At 36.6% G+C, this 11,996-nt stretch overlaps 3 protein-coding genes across 7 annotated transcripts in view; all 3 read right to left on the bottom strand.

The window, feature by feature from the left end:
• Window positions 1-249: 249 nt before the first annotated feature.
• Window positions 250-2,057, bottom strand: LOC144649780 (techylectin-5B-like). 2 transcript variants are annotated; one of them, XM_078509366.1, is made up of 3 exons: window positions 1,764-2,057; window positions 932-1,309; window positions 250-626 (listed from the first exon to the last, which is right to left on the bottom strand). In XM_078509366.1, the coding sequence occupies exons 1-3, from the start codon at window positions 2,029-2,031 to the stop codon at window positions 364-366; spliced, it is 909 nt and encodes a 302-aa protein (XP_078365492.1). In that variant the 5' UTR covers window positions 2,032-2,057; the 3' UTR covers window positions 250-363. The 2 variants fall into 2 exon arrangements, with proteins under 2 accessions (XP_078365492.1, XP_078365493.1); XM_078509367.1 differs by having other exon boundaries at window positions 1,770-2,057.
• Window positions 2,058-6,707: 4,650 nt separating this feature from the next.
• Window positions 6,708-11,996, bottom strand: part of LOC144649772 (microfibril-associated glycoprotein 4-like) — a 60,998-nt gene continuing 55,709 nt past the window's right edge. For 3 of the 4 annotated variants that reach the window (XR_013569938.1, XR_013569939.1, XR_013569940.1), the window contains one exon: window positions 6,709-6,794. The gene's annotated coding sequence lies outside the window, so the exon portion shown is untranslated. Of the gene's footprint in view, window positions 6,795-11,996 lie in introns of all 4 variants that reach the window. The other variant, XR_013569937.1, reaches the window with a different exon arrangement.
• Window positions 6,798-11,521, bottom strand: LOC144649779 (microfibril-associated glycoprotein 4-like). Its single transcript, XM_078509365.1, has 3 exons — window positions 11,183-11,521; window positions 10,565-10,942; window positions 6,798-7,158 (listed from the first exon to the last, which is right to left on the bottom strand). The coding sequence occupies exons 1-3, from the start codon at window positions 11,457-11,459 to the stop codon at window positions 6,896-6,898; spliced, it is 918 nt and encodes a 305-aa protein (XP_078365491.1). The 5' UTR covers window positions 11,460-11,521; the 3' UTR covers window positions 6,798-6,895.

Raw genomic sequence — 11,996 nt, 5'->3', positions numbered from 1 at the left:
TTGTACAGGAATGTTCGCTGGTTATTTTTTTATCAGGAAACACCAAAATAGACAGAAATATTAACGATTGAAATACACTTACAGTGAAAGTAATGCACCGATGTGTTTAACTGTTGATTTCAATTCGCTAGACAAGTTCATCCGATATTTTTGCTGATAAATTAAAGAAGCTGCTAGAACACCCATGAGAGGGTTAAGTTTCCGTGATTTTCGATTTTTAAGCCGAGTATAAGCATACAATGAGACAGACAAGTAGATTGAATACCAACACGTTTTATTGTTTCCTGATAACTCATACAATAAAGTGACTTGTTTAGGTAAACTCAGTTATATGCACCCATCACCGTACAAGAGCACTCGGCTCTAGATCTTAACTGGTTTGATTTTCATCTCAGCTCGTTTAGCGGAGTAGCTGTGACCTTTCCAGTGATACCACAACACGCCTTCCCATGGTTTAGAATGTTTTCCGTGAAGATAGACACCATTCAGGTTGGAGTAGTGACAGATATTGTACCACCAGGCTCCTTTGTACCTCGTGGCACAGTTAGAGGACCAGTTGTCGTTGTCACGATCTTTGGTGGAGAACGCAGCACCACGAGAATGGTCAAGTGAGTCACCAGCAGTTCCTACAAAAAAAAACACACAAAAAGAAAAAGAAGAAAAAAAATTAAGAGTGTGAAAAAAGAAAACATGAGAAAATAGAGTGTGGAATACAAACACTTAGATTATATATTTTTTAAAATATGGACTAGTCAAATTAATTGCATCTTTTGCTCTTTGATTAGAGCGGCGTATAAGGGTCAATATTTTCAATGCATTTTACAAAACGCACGCGACAAGTCTATTGAGTAGCCAAGATTCAGTTGATCGATTGGATGGGTTTTGTAAGGAAGAGAAGAAGGGAGGGGAGAGCGGGACTCAGAATACATACCAGAGTATGTTCCGAGATTCAGCTTGTATTTGCTTCTCTCACTAGTAACACCAAAGAAGTCGTACTCGGCGTAAGCTGTTTTTCCAGTCGTGTCTTCGAGGTCCACTCTAAGCCTGCTTCTTTCTTTTGTCAGGCGATGAATCTTGTCCAGTCCGAGCCAAAATTCACTGTTCAGATTTCCGAAGCCTCGTTTGTAGTCATCCCAGCCGCGGTAGAAAACAACCGAGCCATCCAGTCTCTTCTGGAACACTGTCCATCCCCCACCGGCTGTTGTTTGGTCACAAAACACATCAAACGCACCGGCATTGTCAGGATCGATCGTATACACACCGCTTACTCGCTTGCCAGTTTTGTACACGTCAGCACAGTTCTTGTAAACTGAAATTGCAAAAGGAAAATTTGTTAAAACTGAATTCTGCGTTTGCAGGCTTAGGCTGCCAAAGCGGAAAATCATGTAAACCAAAAAAGATTTTCAATTAATGTTCGCAATCAGTTTTTCGTCTTCGAATCATCGAGATGGACTTTGTTTAGTTTTTGGTAAAGATCATTTAAACATGGTTGTATAAAAACTTAATAAATAAAAAGTTACCTTCATTTCAGTGTTCACTGTTGTATTTAAAACTAGAAGCTTGTGGGGCTGTGTATTCCCGATCGAATTGGAATTTTGGAGCCGTGTTGAATAGCTAAAAAAATCTCTGTCAAATCGATAAGCCACGCACTAATTTCTAAGAAATCATACAAAAAAATTTTTTGATAAAAATGTGGAAAATCTTCGCACGTTATTGTTGCCTGCCTGATGTTGGACAATTTAGACGAAAATGATTTGTTTTACCTTTACCAGTCGTTTTGTTTTCCTTCAAGGTCTTGATTTCCTCTCGCATCTCACCGAGCTCCTTCTTTATTTCATGAAGCAGCGCTTCGACCTTCTTATTCGGCCCTGCGTAAAAATTGTTGGAAGTATACATGTTATGACATTTGTCCTTCGAAGAAGAAACCTGGGATTGATTAGCGATTGATGTTGTTTTCGAGATGGCAGTGCCGACGGTCGATAACACAATGAACAAGAATATCAGACTCCAGAGAGAACTCGGGCTAGCCATGATCAGAACTGAAGCTTTACAATGGACTCAATAATAATTACAAATTTGTTGTGCGCAAATTCCATACATAAATGTTCAAATGCGCATTACAAAAAATGAACGTTACACGCTAGAAGTTAAAATTACAGCTTAAAAACTAAAATTCTTAAAAAACTAAGTTATAGGTTAAAAATTACAAGCGTTAAAGTACAATTTATACCTAACTAAAATCTAAAATTCTAAGAAATTACAATTCTATTCGGATTTTAATAAAAACGCTTTAGAAAACAAATATGTTTTAAGTTTGCCTTTAAAATCGGTAACAGTGTTCACAGATCTGATGGCTAAAGGAAGAGCATTCCAAAGTTTTGGGGCAGCATATGTAAAGGAGCGATCACCCAGTGTTACCTTGGATAACGGCTTCGGATAACTAAGGAGAAGGCTGTCATTAGAGCTTCTAAGGTCATACCGTGAAGTTGATTTGATACTAATTAATGAATCTATATAGGTAGGTGCCAAACCCTTAAGAGCCTTAAATGTAATTAAAAGAATTTTGAACTCAATACGAAACTTCACTGGGAGCCAATGTTCACCCCTCAATTCGAGGTGAACTTTGCTTTTACTATAACTAACTGATGAAAACTGACCAAATCACTCAGGTTCACTTATGCAAGGTTTTCTTTACAAGATTTTTCATGTGACTATTTTTGGAAGGTTAACCGCAATTGAATGATACAAACTGACAAGGGTTTTTGTTCTCTTTTGGTTGCTGTCAACTTTCTTTTCTTCCCGGCGACATAAATGTTTTTTCTTTCAGACTGGCATAAATCAAATACGTCGATAAGGCAATTCCACTAAGCAAGTATGTATTAAAATATTCAGAAACGGTGGACCTTTTATCAAGACTAAATATAAAGTATCCGTTTACTGAACTAGCTAAACCTTTGAAATTCAGTCGAAATTCTTTTTAAACACGCTGGAATTTAGTTGTCTAGGGCTGAAGTTATGACTTGCAACGCGGTTAAAAAAATTTCTTCAGTTTAATTCGTGTGAAAAAAACAAAATGTAAAGGGAAAATCCGCAAAACAGCATTTTTGGGGTAAATAAGAAAAGAGGCGTAACGATGCTTCCCATGTCCTAGAAAATCAAAGAAAATGTCATCTTGAGGATTTCGAGATCAACGGAGGTAAAGACTGTAAACCTTATTTAAACAACTGACTTTGTTATTTTTCCAATTTACATTTCTTCTTGTTCACTATAAATGTGACTTATTCAGTCCTCAGTTATTGTAAACAAATTTCACTCCGACTAGGTCGTTCTACATTCTGTTTTTACTGGGTTACTGACTAAATTTGTATTATCTTTATATGAATTGTTTGACGGTGCTATGCTCACGCTCAGCTAAGCTAAATATACGGCGTATATTTACTTGTCATAAGAACATTGTGTACATGCATAACTTATTCAAAACCATAGAGAATGTTCATAGGTCAATAATTATCTTGTCAAATCCAAACAGTTCCCTTTCAACTCAGTATTGTTACCATTTGACACTGCTCTTCAGTTTAAACAAGAGCCTGAATGACGCGATTACGTGTGAAATCATATATTTTTAAACAAACTATTGCTGCAAATTAACATTCAAAAGGACAATAAAGAAAAGATATAAAAATATAACAACAAAGTTTGTAGCTGAAACTATTAAACTGAGAAAGAGAAATAATCAACATGCCCCGAAAATACCGAGGTAACTCTTTTTCCTAGCGATTTTGTTTTAGTGGAAGGAAAACTTTCCGCTTGATAACAGTGACAACCAGACGATAACCAATACATATTGGGCTGACTTTAACTTTAATTATTCACATCAATCTGAAATAGCCAGTCTAAATAGCCTATGATTTAGCTGAAGAACAATAAAACAGGCTGTTATCCTAGTTGTCTTTTTCTATACATGGTTCAATTCTGGTTGTAAGATAATATTCAATGGGAACTGAGACAGATTGTGACAATCTGACTTTGCTGTTTGTTTACTTACCAAACCCAGTTTGCTTGTTGTAGATAATTAAACAAATCCAGGACTTTTCTGAGCCACTGTATACCTATGTCCGCATAAATAACATTTTTCATTAGTTGTGTCCTTAAATTTCGACATAACAATAGAGAAGCTTCGAACCTTTTTTCCCCTGGCTTAGCCAAAACGAAATCAACGGGCGATGGGTTGATGCAGTGTAGTGTTTACTCAAATCGAACCAGGACCTTTTTCTTGTTCTGAATAATTTTAATATTTGGCGGAAGTTCACGACTGACAGTTTGGTTGGTTGGTTGTTTGCTCAATGGCGCTGCATAAAACATCACGATTAATCATAAGACTAAAAAAGGCTAAGATGTGGCCGGTGCGTTCTTGACTTTCACTTCCATAAATTGAATTTAAAGGTTTCACTCTATCCCCTTCCTGTTTGCGTTCGCGCTCGTTCAAACCCTCGCGGTTAATATGAAGTTGCATTCCCTGTCGCCCACGATCTTAAGACTCATTAAATAAACAAGCGAAGTTGTTTCAAACATATTGTTATTCTAAAAAATATCTCCTTTTCAGTCTTCCAATCTTACCCACTCACTTAATTTTGTTAAAGAGATTCAATGTTTAAATAAAATTTACAGGTTTAATCTTAGCGAAGAAAGTAAATCGAAGCAAAATCTTTGCTCTAATATTAGCGTTCCACTCAAAAAACTGTTGGGGCATACAAGACGTATTTTCTTTTTTTAATTTTTTCTACTGGAGGTTGGTAAACCCAGCCAGAATCAACGATGAAGGAAACCTCTTTGTATGTTAATAAAGATCTATGCGAAATCAAACTGTTTTTGAAAAACTTAACAATTAAAACATGGAAATCACTTTGCCCCTCAAACAGGATTAACTAAGGATGATTAGTCTCTATTTACTTTGTCTGATAAACTATTTAACAAAAAATTGACAAGTTAGTACTGAAAACAGAAATAAATAGGAGCTAATCGATGTCATGGTGAATCTTTCATCACTGACATCCATGAACCATAAGCTGACGCGCAAGGCTCATAGAGGAATATCAAAACCTAGAATACGAGAGTATGAAACACAGCAACAACACGCCGGTGTTTACTGTGCAAGCGCAATTTAAATTTCCGATGGTTTACCATATAATACGTGTGGATATTCTGCGAGAGTGCGTAGAATGTTTCGATCCTCGTTGGGGCGAGGAAAAATACGAACAACGATGAAAATGTCCGCGCGTATTATATGTTAAACCATCGAATAGGAGTTTTATTTAATCTACTATTATCTCAAGCCTAAGAGTCGTAAACAAGTCAAAGTTTGGATCGTTTTGTTTCCCCGATTTCTTTCCGTCCTTTTTTTTCCTTGTTTACGATGTATTACCGGCTCATATTTTGCGCGTTCTCTTGACTTAATTTGGTAAAATATTGTAATAGTGGAATTATAAAGGGTGCTTATGTGCGATTATTTAGACGTGGTTAAAACATAGCGTGCTGTCGCTTAATTATACAGAAGAATAAGCCCAAGAGACTGAAATAATTTGATAATTGAAATATGTTTTGCTACCCTAGGAAAATGTCCTTTTTTTGTAGACTTTGTAACTGGCGCGCATTTATGGCGCAAAAATAAGAGCGCGCCCTGTAAGACAACTGTATTCTAAAGCAAAATTATATAAGCTTAGAGCACTGCTCGCTGGTCAGTTATGCTTGTATGAGGAAACAGTACCAGAACAAGACAAGAAACCATACGACTAAAACTTACTTACATTAAAAATTATCCACCAATGCTTTGACTCTTCATATATATTCGCTACTTAATTTACGAGTGTCAGTTTCCATCCTAATATTTAAGCTGGTAAAATGCTGCTAGAACACCCATGATCTCCGCGCATTGTGTTCCCTGGGCTCAGAATGTAAACTCTTGTTTCCAGGTTCTTCTGGGCGTTGAGGAACCAAGAGGATGCCTAGTGCATAGAAGCTTAACTAATGCTGATTGGCTGTCGTTCACATGCAGAGATGCATGGTGGATTTGAAATATTACTAATTTCTTGCTTTTTAGTATTTTTACTGAATGGAGCAGAGAACGGGAGAGAAAATAGAAAGCGCTCTTTCTTGCACAGTTACATACACAAGCACATTTTCACTAACGACAAAGTCATACTCATATTGGTAGTATGAACTGACTTTGGTGGAAGAAGAAATGATGGTATAAAATAGAGAATTTTTGAATCTCACACGCTTTGGCCTGCGATAAATTCGAACGGACCAAGACTGCTTGCAGTGGAAGGCGATTTGTGGCGACCTAGGAGGGATGCGTTTCACGGATGTGTGGTACTACTTTAATTATAACTCTTAAAGCTCAGTCGTGGAATAAATATAGGCGCCTTTGTGACTTGTTGCAGCAACAATAGGAAACTGTTTTGCACATCATTTATTGATTCTATAATGCAAAGAATGCTGTAATGCGCTTACAAGAAAGATCTCTACTTCTTTAAAATTTTATTTTTTATGGCAAGAAGAGAGAGATCACTCTGAGATCACTCTGATTTTTAAATCTGAGCCTATTAAGAAAAACAAATGAAAAAGCACTCAATCTTAAAACATTTCTTAATTTCGAAATCAATGCCGAAAAAAAAGCGATGTAATTTGCCAACTCGCAGAAAAACAAAACAAAACAAAAAACCCAATAAAACTAAGGCCTGGAAAGTGGACAGTGAGTGACGTAGATGACAGACAAGTAGGTTGAATACCAACCCCTTTTATTGTTTCCTGATAACTCATACAATAAGGTGAAATGACATTTGTGTTCAAGTATACCCAGTTATATGTACCCATCACCATACAAGAGCAACCGGCTCTAGATCTTAGCTGGTTTGATTTTCATCTCAGCTCGTTTAGCGGAGTAGCTGGCTCCTTTCCATTTGTTCCAGTTCACACCTTCCCAGGAAGTAGAGTGTTGGCCATGATGATAGAGACCATTCAGATTGGACTGGAGACAGGCACCGAACCACCAGCCAGCCTTGCAACGGGTGGCACAGTTGCTAGAACTGTTGTCGTTGTCACGATCTTTTGTGGAAAACGCAGAACCCCGATGATAGGAAAGTGAATCACCAGCAGTTCCTACAAAATCACATACAAGAGAAATTTGCACAATGACGACAGAAAGAAATGCTGACATTGTCGAACAAACGCTTGCCAAACACCTTAGATAATCAAAATGGATAAGTAAGTAAGTAATTAAGTAAGTAAGTAAGTAAGTAAGTTAGTAAGTAAGTAAGTAAGTAAGTAAGTAAGTGAGTAAGTGAGTGAGTAAGTGAGTGAGTGAGTAAGTAAGTAGGTAAGTAAGTAAGTAAGTGCGTGAGTAAGTAAGTAAATAAGTAAGTAAGTAAGTGAGTAAGTAGTAAGTAAGTAAGTAAGTAAGTAAGTAAGTAAGTAAGTAAGTAAGTAAGTAAGTAAGTGCGTAAGTAAGTAAGTAAGTAAGTAAGAAGTGTAAGTAAGTAAGTAAGTAAGTAAGTAAGTAAGTAAGTAAGTAAGTAAGTAAGTAAGTAAGTAAGTAAGTAAGTAAGTAAGTAAGTAAGTAAGTAAGTAAGTAAAGTAAGTAAGTAAGTAAGTAAGTGAGTGAGTGAGTGAGTAATAGTAATAGTAATAGTATATCTTTATTGCGCCTTACTCTCCAAAGGGAGGTATTGGTCTGTTTACAACAAAGGTTTTAACATTTACTAATACATTTAAGAAATAACAAAAATTTGATTCTTATACAATTCATAATGTCAATATATGTAAAAATTAAATAAATTATAATGTTCATTGTGCTTGTAAGTTAAGAAGCTCTTTCCTTTTTTGAAACATTGAATGTATATATTTACCTACTACTTTTGATGTATGTTCATTGTCAGCTCTAAGTAGGTACTTAATCCTCTCGTTCTCACTTAAAGATATGTACCTTACATCAACCTTAGAAATGTGAGAACATAATTCATGTCTTATGGTTGTAAATCCCTGGCAACACATCAAAAAATGCTTTTCGTCTTCTACGCAATTTTGTTTACATACCAAGCATGTTCTTTGCTCTACTGGGATTGATGCTCCTTTATTTTCATACTTTCCAGTCTGTATTCGTAATGTATGACATCCTAATCTAAGCTTTGTCAGGTTTATTCTGTGCGCTGGGTTTTTAACTGTTGTTAGGTAATTCTCAAATTCATAGCTCTTTTTAACTTCCTTGTGTGTAAATTTTTCTCTTGAAGTTGACGATGAACTATTCTGGGTGCCCAGCCAGTTTTGTAAATACTTATTTCTGAGGGTTTTCCTCATGGTTAATCGACCGTTCTTGATGTGTTGCCGGGTTATCGGTTCTGTTTCTTGATGCATTTCTTCGTTAGTTGCAACATCAAAAAATGTTGTAGATGTTGTTGCATATTGAAATGCCTCACTTAACAAAACGTTATTACAACAATACTTCAGTCTTTGCCAATAGCTGAAGATTGACGTTTTTATGTCAACGATTAAAGGATAACGCCCAAGTTCTGCCCTGCAAGCAATGTTTTCTGTATACCATGGGACGTTTAACGTTTGTTTACAGAACTTGATGTGGACTTGTTCAATTGTGCTTTTATCGAAGTGCATTTTATATGACAATAGTTCTGGTCCCCAAATTTCGCACGCATAAAGTAACACGGGCTTAACAAGGGCATTGAAAAGTTTGTTCTTAATCGCAATAGCTGCTGAATCCGTGTTAGAAAAGGATCGTTTAATTATCGAGAGGACCTTAGTGGCTTTTTTGCTGAGAATTTCCCTTGCATAAGTGTAACGACCGGATGAGGTCATTTCTATACCTAAATATGTTTGTTTGTCGACAATTTGCAAAGATTCATTGTCGTATTTAAAATTTATATTATTTTTGTTTTGTCCGTTACCGCTGAATATGATTATGTTCGACTTTTTGGTATTAACTTTGAGCTTCCATTGCTGAGCGTGTCTATGAATTACATTAAGCGATTGTTGCAACCCTTCGGGAGAAGGACTGATTATTAACAAATCATCTGCATACATTAAGCAGTTTATAGTTCGATTTCCTAACATCACACCTGGAGATTTGCTCTGTTTAAGATATTGCGGTAGATCATTCATAAATAAAGAAAATAAAACTGGACTTAGACCATCACCTTGCCTTATCCCTTTGTTACATGAAAATAGTTCAGTAAGTGCGTTTTGGTTAATTTTAACACAACTCCTAATAGACGAATACATGGATTTAATAACATTCAAGAATTTCCCTTGTATTCCGTATGTTTGTAATTTATGTATCATTCCAGATTGCCATACACTATCGAAAGCTTTTTCGTAGTCAATAAAACCAACGTAAAGCTTCTTGTGTTGTTTGGTGTATTTATGGAGTAATTGCTGGAAAATAAATAAACTGTCAGTAGTTCTGGAGTTTGGTCTAAATCCAAACTGTTCAGGATTTAGAACATCATGTTGTTCGATGAATTTATTCAATCTGTTTTGCAAAATTGATGTGAACAGTTTTCCTAAGCAGCTAGTTAAAGTGATTCCTCTGTAATTTGCTGGAGATTTCTTATCACCTTTTTGTTTGTATATTGATTTTATGACACCTATGTTCCATTCAGTTGGAAAGGTTCCGTTCTCAATTATGTCGTTAAATATTCTCTCTAGAGAAGGCATAAGGTAATAAAGCCCGTGTTTGATCATTTCATTTAAGATAGCATCCGTACCGGATGCCTTTTTATTCTTGAGTTTAGATATTTGATCATGAATTTCTTTTGCAGTGATAGGCGCATCTAAAATTTCATCTGTCTTAGTTGTTGTTTGGTCAGGATTGTTTGGAGATGTAACGTTCTCGCTGTGCGATTCTTGAGCTTTGTCATACAAAAGGTTTTGAAAGTGTTTTATCCAGTCTTCTGACGAGATATCAGAACTGACGAGATATCAGAAGTGAGTGAGTGAGTGAGTGAGTGAGTGAGTGAGTGAGTGAGTGAGTGAGTGAGTGAGTGAGTACGTACGTAAGTGACCTTTATTAAAACAGATGTAGATAAAAGCTGACAAGTTTGTGGGGTCGGGTAAATTAAAAAGTATATAAAAGTTAAAAATATTTACAATTATTTAAGCTATTTACATTTGAATTTAATTTTAAAACTAGTGCTTAGTATAAATAATGCATCTCGTCTTCAAGAAAGGATGTATGCCTCTCTTTTGGATCCCTACCCTTCGAGAGGACAATGGAATAAACAACAGGAACAATGCCCATAACCCTCAAGACAATAGCCACTGCTACACTAGAGGACCAGTAGAATTACAAGCTTACGAGAGCTGCTACACTACTATCTTTTGTAAACTATAATCAACTATATATTTTGTTTTGTTGATAGATAATATCGTCAGAATCCTGCACCTAACAAAATTAAAACAATAAATTAAATAAGTGGCCAAAACTGATCTCCGAAAATGGTTAAGGCGTTCGAATTCTCATTGGTGAGGGAGAGGTGGGGAATTTGACAATACATACCAGAGTATGTTCCAAGACTCAGTTTGTATTTGCTTCTCTCACTAGTAACACCAAAGAAGTCGTACTCGGCGTAAGCTGTTTTTCCACTCGTGTCTTCAAGGTCCACTCGCAGCCTGCTTCGTTCTTTTGTCAGGCGGTGAATCTTATCCAGTCCAAGCCAAAATTCACCGTTCAGATTTCCGAAGCCTCTTTTGTAGTCATCCCAGCCGCGGTAGAAATCAACTGATCCATCCAGTCTCTTCTGGAACACTGTCCATCCCCCACCGGCTGTTGTTTGGTCGCAAAACACATCAAACGCACCGGCATTGTCAGGGTCGATCGTATAAACACCGCTTATTCGTTTGCCAGCTTTGTACACGTCAGCACAGTTCTTGTAAACTGCAAACAAAAGAAAACGACATGATTACCCAAGCAAAGAAAACGAAATAATTGCGATTTATTTAATTCCATTGATCATTTGCCTTGAAATTTTCCGTTTTCTCCGGCTACACGACTTTCGAACAGCTTGCCAGATTCGATCGTTAAAACGAATAGGAAATGGAAAAGTCCGTTGCTCAGTCTCCACGCCCGGTAAACTCATACTTCATGGGTTATTTCCATAAGAACCTTTATTTATACCTTTATCAGTCGTTTTGTTTCCTTTCAAAGATTTGATTTCCTCTCGAATCTCGCCGAGTTCATCCTTCACTTCACGAAGCAGCGCTTCGATCTTCTTATTTGGTCCTGCGTAAAAATTGTTGGACGTATACACGTTGTGACATTTGGAATCCGCGTTAGAAACTCCAGAGCTGTTAGCGTTTGTTGTTGTTTTCTGAGAGGTGGCAGTGCTCAGTGTAGTTATAACAAAGAGCACATATACCAGACGCAAGAAAAAACCCGGGCTAGCCATGATCATCTTATCAGCTTCTCAGTGAAACTAAACTCAATTAAGCGTCATCCGTCGAATGATCACACTACAGTTGAATGATCAGTTGAACAATGTTTTTGCGTAGGTTTCTGACAAGAGTATTCTCGTTTTCGAGGTCGACTATTTTTGGAGCGAATTTTGCATAATGCGCCGCAGGAGAAATGATTTAAACTGAAAACAGTTGAATCCAAAATTGTGTTCTTTCCTGTTCATATCAGAGGAAGTTGAATGTTTAAACTTTCAAGACGTCGGCGTGAGATACCGTTGAGATTAAAAAACATGTACCTTTCAAAAAGCTAAATAGAATCCGTTCCTTGTCAGAAAAACTTTCAAATAGACAGTAGAAGAGAACAAAAGAAAATCATTAATTATAAGCATATGTCGATGAGTCAACAGTTTCTCATAACTAATGCTGAGATAAAAGTATGGCAACCACTAATAAAAATTACAATTCCGAGCAGTTCACGAGAAAAGGTAGTGCTGAATGGTCAATTTAATTGTAAATCAAATGGCTGATCATTTTGT

The sequence above is a fragment of the Oculina patagonica genome, chromosome 4 (genome assembly GCF_052425735.1).
Source record: "Oculina patagonica isolate OP01 chromosome 4, crgOcupat, whole genome shotgun sequence".
NCBI lineage: Eukaryota > Metazoa > Cnidaria > Anthozoa > Scleractinia > Oculinidae > Oculina > Oculina patagonica.
The sequence above is the reverse complement of the archived record's forward strand: the minus strand, read 5'-3'. Positions and strand labels throughout refer to the sequence as shown.

Bases quoted from the DNA above. Each gene is read 5' to 3' on its own strand.
- LOC144649780 (XM_078509366.1), bottom strand. From the start codon at position 2,031: ATGGCTAGCCCGAGTTCTCTCTGGAGTCTGATATTCTTGTTCATTGTG. The intron at 1,310-1,763 runs GTAAAACAAATC...TTGCAATTTCAG, and splicing joins AAACAAAACGACTGGTAAAG to TTTACAAGAACTGTGCTGAC. The intron at 627-931 runs GTATGTATTCTG...TTTTTTTTGTAG, and splicing joins GAATCTCGGAACATACTCTG to GAACTGCTGGTGACTCACTT.
- LOC144649779 (XM_078509365.1), bottom strand. From the start codon at position 11,459: ATGATCATGGCTAGCCCGGGTTTTTTCTTGCGTCTGGTATATGTGCTC. The intron at 10,943-11,182 runs GTATAAATAAAG...TTTTGTTTGCAG, and splicing joins AAACAAAACGACTGATAAAG to TTTACAAGAACTGTGCTGAC. The intron at 7,159-10,564 runs GTATGTATTGTC...GTGATTTTGTAG, and splicing joins GAGTCTTGGAACATACTCTG to GAACTGCTGGTGATTCACTT.